At 40.5% G+C, this 21,431-nt stretch overlaps 1 protein-coding gene across 1 annotated transcript in view; it reads right to left on the bottom strand.

Annotated features, from left to right (window-relative positions):
- The window catches only part of FGF14 (fibroblast growth factor 14), a 187,407-nt gene extending 170,618 nt beyond the window's left edge, over window positions 1–16,789 (bottom strand). The window contains exon 1 of the mRNA XM_006114810.4: window positions 14,968–16,789. Within this exon, the coding sequence (XP_006114872.2) occupies window positions 14,968–15,160 (193 nt within the window). The 5' untranslated portion in view covers window positions 15,161–16,789. The remainder of the gene's footprint in view (window positions 1–14,967) is intronic.
- Window positions 16,790–21,431: the final 4,642 nt, after the last annotated feature.

Below are 21,431 nucleotides of genomic sequence, written 5' to 3'. Positions count from 1 at the left end.
ACATTACCCCGCTAGTTCGAACTAGCGGGGTAGTGTAGACATACCCTACCTTAGACTCTAGTGTTCCATCTAAACTGTACATGTGTATTACAAATTGATCAGTCTTACTTAGTGGAGGATTGCCAATATAAATTCTGCCAATACTTTTGGTTTCTTTCCTTAGTATTATTTTTATGATGGGCAAAGTAGCAATCCAACCCCAAATATCATAAACACCTGGGGTGTGTCTAGACTGGCAAGATTTTGCGCAAAAGCAGCCACTTTTGCCCAAAATCTTGCCGCCTGTCTACACTGGCCACGAGTATTTGTGCAAGAACACTGACTTTGTACTGTACAAAATCAGTGGTTCTTGCGCAAATACTCCGACGCTCCCGCTCAGGGATAAGCCCTCTTGTGCAAGTATTCTTGTGCAAGAGGGCCAGTGTACACAGCCAAATTAATTTCTTGTGCAAGAAAGCCCGATGGCTAAAATGTCCATCAGAGCTTTCTTATACAAGAGAGCGTCTACAATGGCACGGATGCTTTTGCGCAAAAGCAAATCTTTTGCGCAAAGGCACATGCCAGTATAGACGTTCTCTTGTGCAAATACTTTTAACAGAAAAACATTTCCATTAAAAGTATTTGCACAAAATCATGCCAGTCTAGATGCACCCCTAGATTATTTGTTTCCTTACTCTGTCTGGGTCAGATTGGGTGGAGACTTAAACTGACTGATATCAATGCACTGCTGAACACATGATAGTTTTTGTCTTCTCACTAGCCTTCCCTTCAGCCTCATATACACAGAGAAGGAAAGAAGGGCAACAGCATAATTCCCTGTGGTACCTACAGGAGAGTGGCCTTATGGCAGAAGAAAAAATGCCTACAACTGCATTTTTGGTTTTTTGAGAAAAATAAGGCTGAACTCATTCAAGGACAACTCTTCCAACCTCTGCTAAACCGTCTAAGCAAGTCAACTAAACCTCATGATAAAAACTTATCAAAAGGGGCTTTCAGATATGAAAAAAATCAACATGTACTTAATTATTTTATCAACAGTTAAGAAGAAACCATCTAATACAAACTGCACTGTTTCTATTTTATACCACACCTACAACTTGGATGACCTGTCAAGAAAATCTTAGATCTCAATCTGAAAGTTCCCTACAAAAATCTCTCAGCAGTCTTCCCTAAAACTGGGAAATTATGTATCAGTCAATACTCACAATGTTAGCATCAAGAACTGGTTTACTGAGAAGTGGCCTCACAACTCTTCAAGAACCACTGATGTTTTACCCCTGGTAGGGAAGCATGACTCACACAAAGTGCAATGGACGGTGGCAAGGGCCCCTCTTAGAGGCCTGCCCAGTGGTGGCTTGGGTCATTCCTAACCCACCCAGAGTTTGGGTTTTGCAGCAGGTCTCTGCGGTAGGGAACCCAACCACGCCTCCTCAGACTCCCTCCCTAGCTGCCTCCACCTAATGCTGTTACAGATTGTTCTCTCAAACTTCTTCCTCTCTGTCTGTCCACCACCTCCCTTTCATCCTATCACACTCGTCCTCAGCTTCCAACTGCTGAGGCTTTTAAAGGCCCTCAGTCAGCTAGTAGAGAAGTCAGCTGGCCCCAATCTGCCTAAGCCAGCTCCCCCCCTTCTGCATCTAATTGGCCTGCTTCTACTTACAGGTTTTCTATGCTTTTGGGCTGCCTTTTTCCTTCTCTGCAGAAGCTCCCTGGCCTGACCCTGCCATAGGACCTAGTATTTCCTTACTTTCTTTCATCAGACAGAAAGGACAAGGGTCCAATTCTCAAGTAGCATGAAGCTACGCCAACATCTCTCAGAGCTCAGTAAGGGAAACAGAAAAAAACCCTCAAATAGCAAAGATTTAGTTTTGTGCCTAAAGACACAGCTCTTTGTTTCCATGCCAGTAAACAGTGCAGTCCCAATATGAGCAATTTTGTTTGAAAAGATAATATGAAAATTCCTCACAGGGAGCAAATCCTTAAATCAATACCAAATGGACACGTCCAAGATCCCCCGAGCTGTCAACATATCAGACCCAGTGTGTGAGACTTTGTAGATATTATGGTGGCAGTGAGAAAAATATTTCCTCACTTCCCACATAGCCAGGACATATAATATTTTTAAAAAGCCTGTATGTCACAATGAATTGGACTCAGCATAAGACTTTCACCACTGGCATTTTAACTGTCTCTGTTCTCGCTTCATCAGTTACAGGTCATCTGTGAACCATTTGAGTCTATAGATAAATACTTGAGTCTAAGCACAAATACCTGAGCACAACCGTATACATTTAAGTGGAAATCACAACAACATAACTACTGAAGGCGAATAGGTATAAATTACTCATGATTCATCATTAACAGCACTGTACATGCTGTAATATAATCCAAAAGAAATAGGAAAGTTAAAAACTATTTTTGACAAAACCTGCATCACAGTTCAGCGCTTAACTCTTCTAGGTTTTGGAGGGCAGCCCCTATAAATGTTAGGAGCTGATGCCTTCATCTATCCTGGGCTGGAATCTTGTAATACTCTCCCTTATACACTTGGGTTGTGTCTACACTGGCATGAATTTCCGGAAATGCTTAAAACAGAATAGTTTTCGTTATAAGTATTTCCGGAAAAAGAGCGTCTACACTGGCAGGCTGCTTTTCCGGAAAAGTCCTTTTTCTGGAAAAGCGTCCGTGGCCAATGTAGACGCACTTTTCCGGAAAAGAGCCCTGATTGTCATTTCTGTGATCGGGGCTTTTTTCCGGAAAAGACTACTGGGCTGTCTACAGTGGCCCTTTTCCGGAACAGTGTTCTGGAATAAGGACTTATGCCCGAGCGGGAGCAGAATAGTTTTTCCGGAATAGCGGCTGATTTTGTACAGTTCAACGTCGTTGCTTTTCCGGAAATTCAAGGGCCAGTGTAGACAGCTCGCAACTTATTCCGGAAAAGCGGCTGATTTTCCGGAATAAGTGGCCCAGTGTAGACACAGCCTTGGTGCCCAGGTCCAGCACCCTCTGTACCATGATTACTCAGGAGGTCTGACAGGGTTCCATTGGCCATTTTATTACAATGTAGATATACTCAGGCTACGTCTACACTGCTGTGTTCTCACACAAAAACTCTTTTGCGGAAGAGTTCGTCTGCAAAAACTCTTCCAGAAGAGAGTGTCTACACTGGCACATGCTTTTGCACAAGAGATGTGCTTTTGCACAAGAGCATCCATGCCAGTGTAGATGCTCTCTTGTGCAAGAAAGCTCTGATGGCCATTTTAACCATAGGGCTTTCTTGCGCAAGAAATTAATGTTGCCTGTCTACACTGGCCTCTTCTGGAAGAGCTCTTGCACAAGAGGGCTTATTCCTGAGCAGGAGCACCAAAGTTCTTGCACAAGAAGCCCTGGTTTTATACAGTAGAATGTCAGCTTACTTGCGCAAGAACACATGGCCAGTACAGACAGGCAGCAAGTTTTTGCGCAAGAGCGGCCGCTTTGGCGCAAGATCGCGCCAGTGTAGACACAGCCATAGAGTCACAGCTAAATACAAACTGGAACATATTGTTAAGCAAAGGAATGAATACATAGTTTAATAAACCAATTTAAATGTAGTAGAGGGTTACTAGGTTACAGATTGTTGTAATGAGCCATAAATCCAATGTCTTCACTGAACACATGATTTTTAGTGTCTAGCAAACTTATGGACTTAAACTCCCAGGTTAATTTTTTGAATATGTTATACAGGATTCTTTCGAGGATGAGGATGAGAGGTCAGATACGGAGTGATCTTTTGTGAAAAGCATCAGCCCATGGGTGATAAGGTGTTTGTCTTTTACCATTTTTCCAAGTGATTTCATTTGGGAGCATAATGATTTGTCTGGTTTCACCCACATAGTTGCTATTGCTGCACTTAGCACACTGAATGAGATATACCACATGTTGTACGACACATGATCTTGAAAGTTATGTTGGCGGATAGGGTATTAATTGGGGTACCAGTGGGGATATGGTATCAGGTTTACCATCTGTTGTTATAGCAGGATCTGATGCCCATTTTCAGTTGATAGGTCTTAGTCTGTGGGGAACTTGCTTATGATAATGAACTTGGCAAGAGTGGAGGGTTATTTGAAGGCCAGAAGAGGGGTTTGGGAAAGAGTATGGGTTGAAATTGTTTCTGTGTGGGGTGTTAGGTGACAATGGGAGTGTGCAATCTATGGGGGTTTTCCTCCACATTGAAGCAGGGTCTGTCTAGGCAGGTCACAGCATGATGCAATCTACTTCTCTGCTAACAGGTCCTTGTTTGGTGAAGGTGGTTTTAAGTGTGCTGTGTATCCCTTCCTTTCTCCTCAAAGCACATGCTGTGTTAGCTGAGTGGCAGGAGATAACAGATTTCTTCGGAGTGTTTGGGGTGGTTACCAGATCCATGAAGGTAGCTAAGGTATCTGTCAGTTTCTTACATGCAACTATCTGTAAGATTCCATTGCTGAAGCTGATCATAGTGTCCTGATGTTGATTCTAGTGTTTTAGAGTCTGATGAAGGGCTGGCAGTTGCTGACATTGTGGTGAAAGTATAACCTGTTGGTAGTTCAGATGCATTAAAAGAGGGAAATGAAAAAGAAAATAGAGAAATAAAACAGCTGTTCCTTGTATTTCCTCATCATTGGCATGTATTTGCAATTGTAAATGTGGGGACTTTTCTGAACTTCTACAAAGAGACAATCTGCTAGATAGGCAGGAGAGTACATATAATGTTCATATATTAGCTCACAGATATGAGTCAATAAGAACATAAGAACAGCCATACTGGAACAGGTCTAAGGTCCATCTAGATCAGTGTTTCTTAAACTGTGTTCCGGGACACACCAGTGTGCCGCAGAGAACAACAGAGTTCAAAATGGCTGCCCTTAAAGGGGCAGGTGCCCTTTATTTTGGTCAGTAACTTCCCCCCTCCAACCTTTTTTTTTTTTTTTTTGCCTTAACAAAACATTATTGGTGTTCCTCATAAAAAAAATATTGTTTGGTGTTCCTCGGTCTTAAAAAGTTTAAGAAACACTGATCTAGCTCAATATGCTATCTTCTGACTGAAGGCAATGCCAAGTGGCCCAAAGGAATGAGCAGAACAGCTAATAATCAATTGATCCAGCTCTTGTCATTCATTCCCAGCTTCTGGCTAGCAGAAAGTAGGGATACCATCCCTGCCTATCATGGCTAATAACCATTGATGGACTTAAATTCATGGAGGGAATCTAGTTCTTTTTTGAACCCTGTTATAATCTTGGCCTTTACAACATCATCTGGCAGAGTTCCACAGATCTGGAACTTTGTGTTGTGTGAAGAAATACTTTCTTAATTTTGTTTTAAACTTGCTGTCTATTATTTTCATTTGGTGACTCGCCATCCCAGTTCTTGTGTTATGAGAAGTAAATTCAACACTTATTTAGTTTCTCCATATCAGTTATTATTTTTGGACCTCCATCATATCCCTCCTTAGTCATCTTTTTTCTAAGCTGAAAAAATCATAGTCTTATTGATTTCTCTTCCTATGGAAGCAGTTCCATGCCTCTAATAATTTTTGTTGACCTTTTCTGTGCCTTTAAATTTCCAATATATCTTGGAAAATGAGATAAATATTGTAACTATTGTGTTTTCAATTAGAAGTAGACAAAATAATTTATTTGCTGAGAAATGCACTTTGGGGTTGACTGAAGTTATTCTGAGATGTGAGCCATTCACTTAACAATTTTGGTCAAAACACATTATTTATTTATTTATTTATCGCAGGGGAGGGCTAAATTATCCTGGGGACCTAGACATCATTCAGAAAAGCACCAGATGGATTGGTGGTAGCATCCTCATGTGCCTTATAGGCCCATGGTTTGTGTGCTTATATGGGATACATAAGCTTGGATTCAAGACCCGAGTCTGCCTAGCTGTAGCAGGGATTTAAATAGGGATGTTAAATTTTGATTAACTAATGAAATAGTCAATGGGATCTCCATTGACTATTCGATTAGTCGATAAGGACTAGTGCAGCGTTCTGCCTTTGAAATGTACACGAGTCTCCTCAGGGGCTCATATGCATTTCAGAGATTGAAACACCGCATGGAGCCTGGGGCCAGCAGGGAGTCTCTCATTAACCCCAGGCTCCATGCGGCACTTCCGCTTAGAAATGTACAAGAGCCCCAGCAGGGACTCGTGTACAGTTCAAAGGCAGAACACTGAATTAGTCCTTATCAACTAATCGAATAGTTGATGGAAATCCCATTGACTATTCGATTAGTTAATTAATCAAAATTTAACATCCCTATTTAAATCCCTGCTACAGTTAGGCAGACTGAAGTCTTGAACCTAAGCTTATGTATCCCATATAAGTACACAAACCATGAGCCTATAAGGCACATGAGGATGATACCTCCAATCCATCTGGTACTTTTCTGAATGATGGTGCTGAGCTCCTGGCCCCTCCCACGGAGCTGGAGGGAACCAGCTTTTAAGCCAGCTCCCCCGAGCAGTCCCTCCTTCTTTCCCCTCTTGCTGCCTCTTTCTGATAGCAGCAGCAAGGTGGGGGGAAAGTGACTAGTCAACCTGTGTGTCGACCATCTGATAAGTTCTTGCTTATCGGATAGTCAACTAGTCGATTAGTCGCTTACATCCCTAGATTTAAACATGCATTGTTTACTTCCCAGAACTGTGCCCAAACTACTCAGCTATGTGGTATTCTGGGGTGGGTCTCAGTCTCTCCTATTGAAACTGTTCCACTTTGCATAAATACTTAAATAGTCACTGGGATAGAGAGCAAGTATAAGTCAATAACCTGATGGTTGGGGGGGACAATGGGTTCCAGTCCCTGCTTCAGTTAATAACAAATGGATACAAAGTCAAACAGTAAGATTGGACTCCAAACACTTCTGATGCACTGTTTTGTTATAGAGAAAGCTTGTAGAAACTGTAAATTTAGGTTGCCTAACAACTTCCATTGTTTAAAAAAAATCTGGTGACATTTTCTTGAGAGGCTCTTACATGTCTACTGTTTGCAGCAGGCCTTTGGAATTCAAGAATGGAAAAGCCCTGAGGCTTGAGAAGTTCCTTTTCTCAGTCCTGTTAAGTTCCACTCAGAGTTAGCTGAGTTATAAACTGCTAAAATCACCACTTTCCTTCTTCTGCTTGCATTTCTAAGGAAAATTATAGTACCCTAAGTAATAACAGAACATGAATATTTTAAACTATGTCACTCCCAAAGCAGCATCAATAATCACTGCCATCCTCACAGCAAAACACAGTTGCATTGGCAATACCTGGCAACTGATAAAATAATGGTAGCAGTGGTAGACTGTGCAACCTAATTCATTTTCTTTTAACTTAGAGGCTTGTACACACACACAAACACCCAAGCACACAGACTGAAAGAAATGTCATGTTCTACCATTTACATAATCTAATAATTACAATTAAAGGACCCAATTCTGATTTTTACTTAATTCTAATGACTTCACACGAGCTATTCCTAATGTACACCTGCAGTAGTCCTGGGCGGATTAGTGGTAGACACCCTATATCACCGCTCAGCAGGAAGGCCTTTTAGTCCAGTTCCTCTACTGAGGATGGTTTTAGCTTCCTCCATCACATCATGGAACAATGTATAGATTTATATTCAGAAATCTACCAGGTTAGCAGGAGCAGTACTTGGGAAGAGGAAATGCTTCTTTAATTCCACTTCACTAATTCCTGATATGGAGACACATGCCACTCCTCCCCCACCATACCAGCCACCTGAGTTCCAAACTTCTGTTAAGACTGCAGAAACACTTCAGAAGGACTTGTGGCAGGCAGAGGAAGAATGTAATTCTGGTGTTTGACTTAGTGGGTCTAGTATAGACCTGCAAATTTAATGCTGAGGGAAGCTCTGGCCAGAATCTGTACTTCTCGCAGTCGCGAGGAATAAGGGAAGCCGAAAGGAGCCTTTGCTCCCATTGGCCTCCTGCAGTGGGGATGGTACCAAGCTCGTCTTATGGTAAGCCAACTCTAGACATGTATTTTACATACCTTAAGCAGACCTTCCAAGTCTAGTGTAGGCCTGGCCTCCATGTAGATGCAGTCTGCACCAAGAAAAGGAGCTTTTCGTTGCCATTGGAACACTGGCTGCCTGATTAACATTAGCTACATCAACAGAAGCCTTCTCCTGTCAACATGCTGTATCCACACCGGAGGACTTGTTGGAATAGCTATGTTAGTCAGGGAGTGGGACATGGGCTTTTTCATAGCTTTGCTAACATTGTCTTTTAAATGCAGATGAAGCCTAAGAGCACTAGCTCTTCTACGTTGTTCAGAACGTCTTCTAAACACTTTATTGTACCACTAAAGTAGACAATGTAAAACACGTTATGTCAGTTACCCAATTGCACAAAATTTAAATTAAGAAAATGCCAATCCTTTTTCATCTTTTGGGTTACTTAATTTTTAAATGTTATATGATCAAAGAGAACTAATTATGCACAAATTCCAAACTTTCTGCAGTCCATAGTTTTTAAGATAAAAAGCCTGAAAAGTCATAACTCAAAAAATCTTTTTTTAAGGGCTCATTTTTAATTCTTTATAACAAATTGTTTAACAGGTTTATTTTAAAATATTTACAAAATTAAATCTCTACTCACAGGTCATGTGCTGTAAGTTTTGGAAGATACACTTTATTCTTCATGCAAAACAAAGAGATCAAATCCTTTGTTTAAATGCAAAACAGAACTCAAAATTAGCTGTCATAGTGGATAGTAAAAATCTCCCTTAGCACCTCTATTCGCCAGATTTTTTAAAATTCTATAATAAACTTTAATGATTACCAGACTGGCATATTTTTAAAAAAAATTCTTGAAATTGAGAGTCCTTAAAAAGACCATTCATTTCTTATTTCAGTATTCGGGACAGCAAAGGAAGGCATAAGATCACAACAGAAGTAAATGTATTAAGCACTATATTTCCCAGGCAAGTGGACATTGCACATACTTGAAGTGCCATCCAAGTCATGATAGAGCATAATGGTCACATGACAGTGTCTTTTTAACAAGAGGAAAGCCTAAACTGGCACTTGACAGGATCCAGATTCACTGAACTTCAGAAAAATAAGTGTGTAAGGAAGAGGATGGTATTTCAGAATGAGGTAATTCTGAAACCTTCTTTACTACAACAGAGCATTCAAGATTGCTGGTATAAATACATGTGCACCAGCATACTTCAGAAAGAAGGGAAAGAAAAAGAAAATTTACCACATGCTGGCAATCTAGAAAAAGAAAAAGGGATGTTAGTTAAATATAGATTTTTAAAATGTGAAAAAATCTTGGGAAAGCCAGTCAAGTCTAATATTGACTAATATTTATCAAACACACAATGCTTAAGTGCTTCTCTCTCATGTCTACTTTCACTTAACATTTTAAGACTATGATAACTATATTTCTGTCCTTTTGTTCCTGAGTTATATTAATAATGTGGGATGTTTTGTAATTATACAAGTGATCAAGTGTCTTATATGTTAAATGGTCACTCTGAACACTATCATAAGTCAGGTTTTAAAACCCATATTTCTGTAAAATATGGTTGTAAATCCTTTTATCATTTAAAATTACATTACAGTTTTAAAGAAGGAATTAACTTTTTTATTTCCTTTTCCTTTTAAAATTCACATCCTTGACTCAGCATCATTGTTAGATGCTTCAGAAACTGTTCAGTACAAGGAATATTATAATCTCTCCATACTCTCAATCAAATTGTTTATATTAATTCACATCCAGCATAACCAGCTTCAGTGTAGTTTAAATACATATCAAAACCCCTTTTCAATACCACACTTCTTTTTAAAGAAGCACTTGCTATACTGTGGGAATTATTTTGCCTGGGAAAGGCCTTGGTATTCAATCTGAACTAATTTGTAACAAAATAAATTTCAAAAAATGAAAATGAACATGTCTAAGTTGCAAGCAATATATTTGTATGTTTTGTGTTATAATTTTCCAATGGAGATATTTAGCAGCATTTGAAAAGAAAAATGAAATTGATTTTATACATATTTTATCACTAAAAAGACTTACAGTGCCTGTCACCTTGGCAACTAGTCACTGCATTTAAAGAGATTTAAAACACAGTTAAAAACAAAATCAATCAAATACTTGGCAAAATAAATAAGCCTTACATTTATTTATATGAAATATTGCTAAAAATGGGTCTTGATGGGTGGTCAAGAAGAATGAATTTCTAAGGTGAGACTCTCAGTTAGGAAAGACAAGCTAGTTTGTACAAATTTAGTTTGAAGTGATTTTAATTTTTCAGGGATTCTAGATACAAATGGAGTGTTCTGATTTGCAGGAAATTAAAAAATGAGATAAATTAGTTTACATATGTACACAGGAATGGGTCTTGCTTTCAGCTCTACAAAAGCAAAGCAAACAAAATACTTCAGATATTGCACTTCCTGAGAATTATTCTATTTCCTAGGATTGGAAGTCACTCCCACATCTGCTTCATTCCCACATCTGCTTCATCAACCCCATCTTATGTACACATTAATTTCTCCCAAAAGACACTCTTTCAAGTGATATACTGCTGTAGTTCATTCAGAAAAAAATAAACCTAGAAGCTTAACAGTTATATCTTAATAATTGAAATCAACATATTCTCTGAACATAGTCTCTGTCTCACTCTCTCATTGCAATTAGCATAAAAATTAGAAGCCAAATCATTCCAAAATAGTGTAACTTAAAATCAATATATATATATATATATATATACACACACATATATATATATATATATATATACACACACATAATACATATAACACATGTATTTATATACATTTGAAATGATGAATACTACACAGTAGAATAATCTGAAGAGATCTAATTAACCAGATTGTAACTTTGGGGAGCAGCAAAGAATATAGATTTATAGGTTAACCAGGCTCTAAGGATGAAAGACGGACAAGTGGATGGTATGAAATCATACACTTCATATGTAATGTAATTGCATGAGCTAAGGCACAGGAATGTATTTTCTGTTTTTCATTTCATAGTCTCTGGTAACAGTCAAGTTTCATGCCACATGAAGCCTTCAGAATTCTTATCTGTCAGTCCTCTGTATAACTGTTGTATTGGAAAATAAACAGAATTAAACTACCTTGTTCTCTCTTCCAAAATGAAAAAGGGTGAGTTATTATTGATATACATTTGGCATCAATGTCATGGCATGGATTTTGGCTTCAAGCATATCAGGAAATTAATGCAAGTGATTTCTCCATCAGGAGGCAGTTAGAATACATTAAAAATATTATAATATTAAAACTAAACATCATGAATCAAAGTTGGATGGTACAGTATTGTAGTTTGTCCACTCAAGAGCTTATTAGGCAATTCTCCCACAGAAATCAATTTAAAGTAAAGAGTTAAGACACATTAATCAAAATTATTGGAAAAAGGTATTTGAAACAAAACCACAGTTACAGCTGTTATTATGGACTGTATACCAGTAAATGTAAATAAGAATTCACTATTTTCTTTTCTGTATCTTTATAGTATATACTACTACAGCATGTCCATGAAGAGATAACCCTGGACAGAAAATTAAATGTAACTTTAGAGGAGCACCAATACAGTATCTAGGCTTTACATAATTTGGTCACAGATCAGTACTAGCCAACCAAGACACAGTATCAACAGGCATTTGAGGAAAAAAGCAGCATCCCTCTCGGCTGACTTTTAATAATGTTTGCTGGCTATAATTTCAAAGATGGATGGACTTTTGTTTTCCATATATAAGCTCTTTCTGAGAGTCAGAGTTATATTTTGTTTGGAATGAGTGATGTACCTTAGGTTTTACTATCATAAATAATGAACAATTGATGCACACTTTCACTCTTATATTATCAAACAGGAACAATCCAAGGAGTCTGTTTGTCATATCTCTACTGGTTCATTTTTCACTCTTTATTCCCATGACACTTTGTACATCATTTAGATAAGATTTATTTGTAAAATTCCCATGGTACACATCTGACAACAGATGTTTAGAAATTCATCACGTTTTGCTTAGCAAAGCCTCTTATTTCCTAGTCTCAACCATAAGTTTCAATGAACAATCTGATGACCGATGGCCATATATTCTAATGAATCAAATATTAATGGTACTCTTGATTTTCTCATTCATATAATGATCATTTAATAAATGAAAGGAATGAACTACCTATTTGTTTCACAATTAGATATCATTTTAATTTTTCTATGCCATAAAATACATAAGTGATTAAATTTGCCCTCCACTTTCCATCCTTCATCTCTCCCTGCTTTATCTATTTCTTGAATGTAACATTGAATCCACAGGTCTATCAGGCACCTTATGCATCACCACCACCACATTACCCACAGACAATTTTTTTTCCAATATAAAGTTTTATGGATGAATAATTAATTTGGGATGTTAACATGCATGGCTGGATAAATAAGTCTTTAAAATCCTCTTAACATTGATATAAACAAAGGTCGTGCTCTTGCTTTTGCTAACAAATACTCCCATTGAAAACCATAGTGCTAACACAAGAGAGTTTAGGCTATACTCCAATTTTAGTTTAATTGTGACCAGTTTCAGGAGCATTACTAAATACACTATGAAAAATCCATGATACGGAATACAGAATTTTGCTTGAGGCATCTCCTAACTGTGGAAATGCTTGGCATCTAATGCTGTGAAGTGTTTATCATCTTCAAGTCTCACCGAATTCAATAAGAGTTTTTCCAGAGTTTGAAATGCAGAGCTGGCCAAAAATGCTTTCTTAGTAAGAGAATGTGTTAAAGGAAGCCCTAGCAAACTTGTTTCCATTAACCAACTATTGATGATAAATTAATAATCAATTATTATAAAGCAGACAATCTATCTGGTAACAGTCATTCATAAATCTAAATTTAAGAAATTGCCTAATCTAAAAATTAAGCCTACATAGATTTTGTTAATATAAACACACACTGCATGTTCAAAAAACAAGTGTACAATAACTGTATGCTGCCTCTCTGTTAACTTTTAAAGCATATATTTCAGATATCAGTTTTCAGAACTAAGAGGACAGACAAGTTGTATGTATCACAAATAATGGCAACATTTGGCTTGTATTCCACAAGAATACAAGAAATCTGAGGTTAATGTATTTATATTGCTCCTATTCACTGTATTTCAGAAAACTGAAGTACAGAAAATTATTCTATGAATAATAAATCCATACAATGTAAAATGTGTTAGATCCCATCAAAAGATGCTATTTCAAATATGATGTATAGAAAGAGAAGGAAAGATGGACCAGACTAGGTCAATTCTTCTGTTAGTTATTCAACAACTGTAAAAAAAAATAGTTTACCAACAACCCTAACTCTAGACCAAATTAAAAAGGGAGAATACTTCCCCCCCCCACACACAATATAGACTAAAAGCACAGGACAGAAGAAGCATTCTCTAATCTATTCAGAAATTAATTACTACAGCACTGACTGATATTCTCCTTGCTTTTGAATATGTTTATTTAAAATCTGCCTCCTTTATCAAATATCCCTGCATTTTAAAGGGTATAATAACTCTTTAATTGGGCAATAAAATTAAGAAACATGGTAAATATTCATGTTTTGTATATGGGTTTATCCTTTTGTGTACAAGATTTTAATACAAAGCATTGGGGGAAATAACAATCATGCTAGTAGTGTAATTCTGAAGACCTCTGTTTATTGACTATTCTGAAACCTACAGGAAAAAATTATAATAATCCACAAATTTTATCCATTATAATATAGGCCCTAACTTTTATTGATATATGTGTGTGTATGTGTATATTACACACACACACACACACACGAGTATACACAGTACGTGATAATATCCCTCATGGACCTTAAACAAGTGCATGATGCACTTCCTACTTTCATATTACGGACATTAAAATTATGATCCTTTACTGTTAAGAATGGGAGTCTAGAACAGAACGCTTGTAGTGTATGTAAAATGAGCACACAGCATAAAGAAACGAATGATCCGCGATAGTTCGCTGAGGTTGCTTTGTCAGACACCGAACATGTAGAAGCTGAACATGTACTATTCGTCCTTTAAAAAAACATTAATAGGTTGTGGGTATTAGAGCCCTTATTATGTAGCCATTCGTTATCAATATCACGTAATGCACTTAATTCTATCCTCTCCTCAATTAAACGATTGTTTTTATCCTTCTTTGCCTTTTAAAAACTAAATCTCTAAGGCGCTCATGTTTTTTTTAAACAGGGGATCTATCAATTGTAGGCGTTGCTTTATTCTTCTGACTAGACTAGCATTTGAGGAAACCTTGCTTTCTATATAAATTACATCCTGGATAATACAGGGCATTAACATACATCTGAACTGCTGCTCGTCTTTCTCAGTGCTGCCTGTAAAGCGCTTTGTGAATGGGAGCGAAATACAAAAGACTTTGCATTACAGGATGAGGCAACTAGTGCAGGGAAGAGGACACCACACCTAAAGCCCCTTTGAGGGATACCACTGGACTCTGTTTACTAAAGCTAACACCCAGGGAAAGTGGTAGATATGGCATAGTGCATTACATTATTGAGGAGGTGTATTCTGTGAGTAAGTAACTTCCCCGACCAACAGCATGTACAGATAACACTGTGCCACCGCTTTTACGATCTGTTGGCTCTGCGAGCCCCTCGAGCTAATGTGTACCGATCCGTGTGTATTTTCTACCCAGCCCCATCGGGCAGCGTACCCCGTAGTTAGCGAGGGAACATCAGTGCCCGGAGCTCAGGGCTGGGGCAGGTACTAGGTGGGAGATGGCATTAGCCGCCAGTCCAGCAGAGTTTGCCGCGTGTAACTTGCCCGGCTGCTGGCCTGGCGGTGGCTCGCTACAGGTTGTCCCCACTCCCGGCTCCTGGGGGAAGGGCAGACAGACAGAGACAAGGGGCGGACTCACAAACACACCTTGGCGCCGCAACCTTCGCTTCTTGAGCCCGAAGATGCGGACCTTGGAGAAAATATCCACCAGGTTGCCGTTGCAGAGCCCCCGGTTCTTGCTGGGGCTGCTCCGCCTCCTGCTGGCCGAGGGCCGGTCCCAGTGCTGCTCCCTCGCCTGCCGCTTCTGGCGGATCAAGCCGCTGGCGATGGCCGCGGCCATGGTGGCTGCTCCCGGCAGCCGGCTCGCGGCTCACTGCAGCGGAGTTCAAGGGCTCGGCGGGCGCTGGGGCTCAGCCGCGGCGGGGCCCCATTCCCCGAGCGCCAGGGACAAGTGGGACCCTCCTCCGGCCGCAACTGCACCCAGGGGGCACCCGCGGCCCGGCGCTGTCACCGCATGGGCCCCCCGCCGCGGGTGCCACCTGCCCGGGCTCCGGCGGCTCCGGCTCGGGGCAGGCGGCAGGCACCTTCCCCCGGCCGCCCCTCAGCAGCCGACTCCCATTGCAGCTGCCGCCGCTGCTACAGCCGCCTCCTGCCCGCGCCTCCTGCCCGGTGTCCGCCAAGTGCTTGAGCAATCAGCATCTGGAGAGAGCCATCGCCTGCTCCGGCGGGAGAGCTGCGATCGCAGCCGCTCCGCCGCGGCTCCCTCCAGCCGGGAAAGCAGCAGCAGAGAAAAATAACAGGGGGGGGGGGCGGTGGGTGATAAGAGAGGGCCGGGGCTATTTTTTGGGGAGGGGGAATTGCTCGTTTCTAACGGGTCCCCATGCAGCGGCAGCCGCCTCTGCTCCCCGCTGGGGTTCCCTGATTGCAATGCGCGGCGCGCCCTCCACAAACTCTCCGCTCTGGTTGGAGGGAGGGCGAGGCAGCCGGCTAATCCCAGGCGCTACCAAAGCCCCAGGGGTGGCTGGGTCTGGCTCGCTCTCTCCCGCGCGCGCGCGCGAGCCCCTATCCCCCTTGCACACACTCCCCCACACGCGGTCCCAAGCCGGCCGGCTGGAGCCGGGAGCCTCGGCTCCTCCACTCCGCCCAGCCCGCTCAAAGTTGCGGGGATCTCCCTTCTGGAGGCAGGCTCGTCATTTTTCAATGGTGACACCGCGAGGGCGGGGGAGCCGGGGGAGAGGGAGGCGAAAGAACGCGCTATAAAAGGACCCGTTCGCGCCTCGCACGGCACAGGCACAGTGTGAACGCGATAATTCGGAGAGAAGCCCCAGCGAACGGAGCGGTAACAGCCGATCCTGCCACTGCGAAGCGGCTAGGGAGCAGGATGACAGCGAATAGCGGCCAGGCACTCAGGCAATCCCGACCCCCTACTTCCCCGGGTGGCTCTCCAGCAGCCTAGCCAAAGGCGGGGAAGTTGGGGTGGGATGCAAGGGAACGAAAGAGAAGTCAGAGTCCCGTGTAAACACACGGCGCTCAGCCTCAGCAATAACATCACCTTCCCCCCAGCCCTTCCTTCTGTATTGGACACACAGCTGCTTTGGGTAAATGAATCCCCAGCCGCTTAGGGAGGGAAGGAGAGAGAGGGGCTTTCTACTCTGGGACACACATTTATGGCTCCCAGGACACACCCGGGCGTAGGACCCTTTTCTCTCACTACTGGGAGTTCGGAAGTGAAAGCCCAAATATTCTTCAGACTTACACAACCTGGAAAAGGTTGCTAGGCAAGCCGATTCCCTCTGTTCAAAAAATCACTCCTCCTGCGTATGATTAAGAGCTGGTTAGAAGGAAACACGCCTACGCAGCCCAGGGAACCTTCCAGCTAAAACCGATACACACTCTTTGTCTTACAGAGAAACAAGACAACCAATATACTTTTAAACGAGAAGATAAACCAGCTAGTCTACAGGGCTTTATAACCACTGAATGTATCCTGTGCTGCGCCTACAAACATCTCTACGTGGGCGGTAGATTTATTGATCGCCCTCTAATGGGCAATTATGGATTGCTGTTATTGTTGTGTTTGATAAAATATGGATGTGTTCTCTATTGGGCACTGGCAATATGTACCAGGTATAGAAAATCCATATGGTCTCCCCCAAGGAGTTTACCAATACATTTGACACAATAGGTTTCACAATCCTGATTAGCCTAGAATCAGAGGGGTCTGAATCTGCATAAACAACCAGAAATCCTTTGGCACCTTACAGACTAACAGATTTATTGGAGCATAAGTTTTCGTGGGCAAAAGTGGGTCTTTGCCCACCAAAGTTTGTGCGCCAATAAACGTGTTAGGAAGGTGCCACAGGACTTTTCCTTATTAGCCTATTTTCTGTAAGCATGGCTTTTGGACCCCCCTCTCGGGTCTATCAATTTGGTTTTGGTCGATCTGTCTCTGATAGTGGTCAAACTTTACAATTACTGTTCTATGTACATAATTAATAGGTTTCGTGCAGCGGTCGTCTCCTTGTGTGTATATCTCCCCCATTAGACAGGCTTTAAAACTTGTTATTGTACTGGTCCCGCTTTCAAACTGCCCTATTTTCCCTTTAGGTGTATTCAGCTCAAAAGCCAGCTCTTTCCAATACCATGTTTTGAAGCTTAAACACTTCCTTGCAAAATATACCATTTCGCAATACAAAGCTCAACATGCTGTTATTTGAACGGATAGTTCAGTTGCTCCAGTTTCGACCATTATTTCCCTAAATCCTTTAATCTACAAAGAACTATTTTCACATCGAGGGCAAAAGCTTATGGAAGCATCTCCTTTACACACATTTCATGTTAAACCTAGATCAACTCGGAGGAGTACACGCTCAATTAGATCTGGATAATACGTTTTAATTCAATTTTATTTGAAAGTGGTTCTAAACAGATTCAGCTAAAAAGCATTCAGATTGGATTTTCTGTCTGGCGATTTCAACCGTGCGGCAATTTCCATACAATTGCTACAGTTACCCTAATTAATACAATCAGAGGAGTTTTAAATTTGATTGTATTTGATGTCGTGTTTTCGCGTTGTATAATAGACTGTGTTTAAAACTACTTCCCTTCCTCACACTTTAAAAAGACTGAGGGTTTAGTCCATACTGTCTTCTAACTGGATCCGTCCTCCTACTGCGACAGGACAATGAAACCTCTGTGGTGAACTTCAGCATTTTAAAGGTGGGACATTTCCCTTGCTTTGGAAGTACCAGAACAAAAAGAAAGGAGTCCTTAAGAAAGGGGTCGTGGTTGTTTATGCGGGTATTTCAGACAAAGGGGGGGGGGGGGAGCGAAGCAAGAACCCCCACCCCCACCGCGATCTAGCTTTGTTTGTTATAGCGTTGCCTTGTGATTTAGCCACGCGGTTTGCCTCAACAACGCCATACTCCCTTAAAGGATCGTTCTAAAACACTCATTGATAAATAATCGACAATCAGTGCTCACTTTATCTAATCTCCTCTAAACAGAGCTTCACCACAAACATGTAAAGTTAACTCAGTTTGCCACTGTAAATCTGAGGGTTTTTGCTGTAAGGTGGGAAAGGGACGGTGTTTCCTACTCCAGAGATCAAACATAAAAGCTTTCTGCTTGCTTCTCAGAAATGCAGAATAGTTGTTTACAGCTTTAGATATACCAAAGAAAACTCAAGGGAGCCCTCTGCTGTCTTAACCTATGATAAAAAGTGTGTTATTTTAGTCAGAGTGAAGGTTTTGCTAACAGACCTATGGAAGTATAGACACATCAGTTTGCCCAAGGTCCAGTAATTACATTGTGTTTAGGAGAAAAAATTTGCTGCATTAAAACCTCCCTATTTTCTTTCAGATTAAGAAAAGTGTGGATATCTAAACCCATCAAGGGGATTGAAGGAGCACTAGGCTTTTCAATATTTTCTGGTTTTCCCTCTTCTCATTTCTAACTACTAATTTGCTGTTTTGCTAGGCACATTTCTAAAACATAAAAAAAATGGAAAATCTCTACATTATGTATTTTTATGAGTGTTGCAAATTCACACTCAAAATGTTTAAAATCTAGGTAAAATTCTAAAAAACGGAATTAAAGTACTGATAAATATGTCTCAAATCAAATTCATTTGAGCTAGATGCAGCTGGCTATGTAAATAAACAATGTCATTTATTTAATTGTTAATTATTTCAAAGATTAACTTAATGCTAATGTATTCCTTTTAAATGACCAAACTGCTAGTGGATAAAGTAACAAACATATGCTAATTAACATTTTTCTTTCCATATATTAACAAAACACTTTGTCAAACAAGAAACCTTTGATATAAATGTATGTAGATTCCATATTGCCTTTCATTGGCATTTCAGGTAAAAAGAAATAAATAACTGTAAATAGGCCTGTTAAGTGATTACAAATTAATCATGCTTAATTGTGCAATTAACAATGCTCTTATGCAATAATAGAATACCATTTGTATACATATATTTTGATTTTTTTCACATTTTCAAATATATTGATTTCTGTTACAACACAGAATACAAAGTATCCAGTGCACACTTTGTATTTATTATAAATATTTACATTGTAAAAATAAAAGAAATAGCATTTTCATTCACTTGATACAAGTATTGTAGTGCATTCTCTTTATCATGGAACTTGAACTTACAAATGTAGAATTATATACAAAAATAACTGCATTCTAAAATAAGACAGTGTAAAATTTTAGAGCCTACAGGTCCACTCTGTCCTATTTCTTTTTCAGGCAATCACTCAGGGTATGTCTACAATACAGAGTTTTGTCGGAAAAAATGCCCATTTTTCTGACTAAACCTGAGTTATGTCCACACAGCAATCACGTTCTTTCTAAAGTAAATCGAAAGAACAGAGGGTTTTTTCCGGTGTTGGTAATCCTTTTTCTACGAGGAAGAAGCCTTTTTCCAAAAGAGCTCTTTCGGAAAAAGGTGTGTGTGGACTAGGAAGAGGGAGTTCTTTCAGAAGAAGGGGAAAGAGGAAAAAGCACAGGTGCCCTGGTGGCTATCCATAGTAATCATCCATAGTAATCATAGCTTACATGCAAGATAGCGTCCATTCAGTCTGGACACTATCTTTTGAAAAAGCAGATTGTTTTTTCGATGCGCTTTGGCAGTGTGGATGCTCTCTTTTGAAAGAAGCTTTTTTGGAAGCTCTCTTCCGAAAAAAGGTTCTTCCGAAAAAAGTCTGCAGTACAGACATTGCCTCAGACAAACAAGTTTGTTTACATTTGCAGGGGATAATGCTGCCCACTTCTTGTCCACAATGTCACCTGAAAATAAAAATAGGCATTCACATGGCACTGTTGTAGCCAACATTGCAAGCTTTTTTGTGTGCCAAATGTGCTAAAGATTCATGTGTCCTTTCATGGTTCAACCACCATCCCAGAGGATATGCGTTTATGCTGATGATGGGCTCTACTAGATAAGGACCAAAGCAGTGCAGACTGAACCATGTTCGTTTTCCTCATCTGAGTCAGATGCCACCAGCAGAGGGTTGATTTTCTTTTTTGGTGGTTTGGGTTCTATAGTTTCCACATCAGAATGTTGCTCTTTTAAGACTTTTGAAAGCATGCTCCACACTCTCTGGCACTTAAGATTCTTAAAGCTGGGGTTCATTTCTGTAACTATCTTTGGAAATCTCACATTGGTACCTTCTTTGTGTTTTGCCAAATTGCAGTGAAGGTGTTCAAAGAAATAACATGTGCTGGGCCATCATCTAAGACTGTTATAACATGACATATATGGCAGAATGTGAGAAAACACAGAGCAGAAGACTTACTATTTTCCCCCAAGGAATTCAATCACAAATTTACTTAACACATTTTTTTAATCAAGCATCATCAGCATGGAAGTATGTCCTCAGAAATGGTGGCCAAAGCATGAAAGGGCATTCGAACATTTAGCATATCTAGCACATAAATATCTTGCAGTGACAGCTACAAAAATGCCATGTAAACACCAGTTCTCACTTTCAAGTGAAATTGTAAATAAGAACCAAGCAGCATTATCTCCTGTAAATGTAAACAAACTTGTTTCTCTTAGTAATTGGCTGAACAAGAAGTAGGTTCGGGTGGACTTATAGGCTCTAAAGTGTTATACTGTTTTGCTTTTGAGTGCAGTTATGTAACAAACAAATCTACATTTGTAAGTTGTGTTTTCGTAATAAAGAGATTGCACTACAGTACTTGAATGAGACAAACAGAAGAAATGGCATTTTTCAATTTATCATTTTTATAGTGCAAATATTTGTAATACAATAATATGAAGTGAGCACAGTACATTTTGTATTCTTTGTTGTACAGGTTGAACCTCCCTGATCCTCCACCTTCAGGACCTGACTGGTCCCAAACCAGGGGAGGTCAGTGCACCGGCATCTCCACTTTTCCTCTTGGCCGCCTTGCTGTCACCTAGGATTCTGCTCTCCCCATAGGGAAACTTTGTTCCCCCCCTTCTCTGCTGCCACCCAGGGAGGGGGGACTCTGTACTCTGCCCGGTGGTCCTACTGCCTCCAGGGGCTCTCCCCAATGGCCCTGCTGCCACTTGGAGCTCTTCTCCATCCCGTGGCCCTACTGTTGC

Source organism: Pelodiscus sinensis, chromosome 1 (genome assembly GCF_049634645.1).
Source record: "Pelodiscus sinensis isolate JC-2024 chromosome 1, ASM4963464v1, whole genome shotgun sequence".
In the NCBI taxonomy this organism is placed as follows: domain Eukaryota; kingdom Metazoa; phylum Chordata; order Testudines; family Trionychidae; genus Pelodiscus; species Pelodiscus sinensis.
This window is presented reverse-complemented; position numbering and strand designations above follow the sequence as displayed.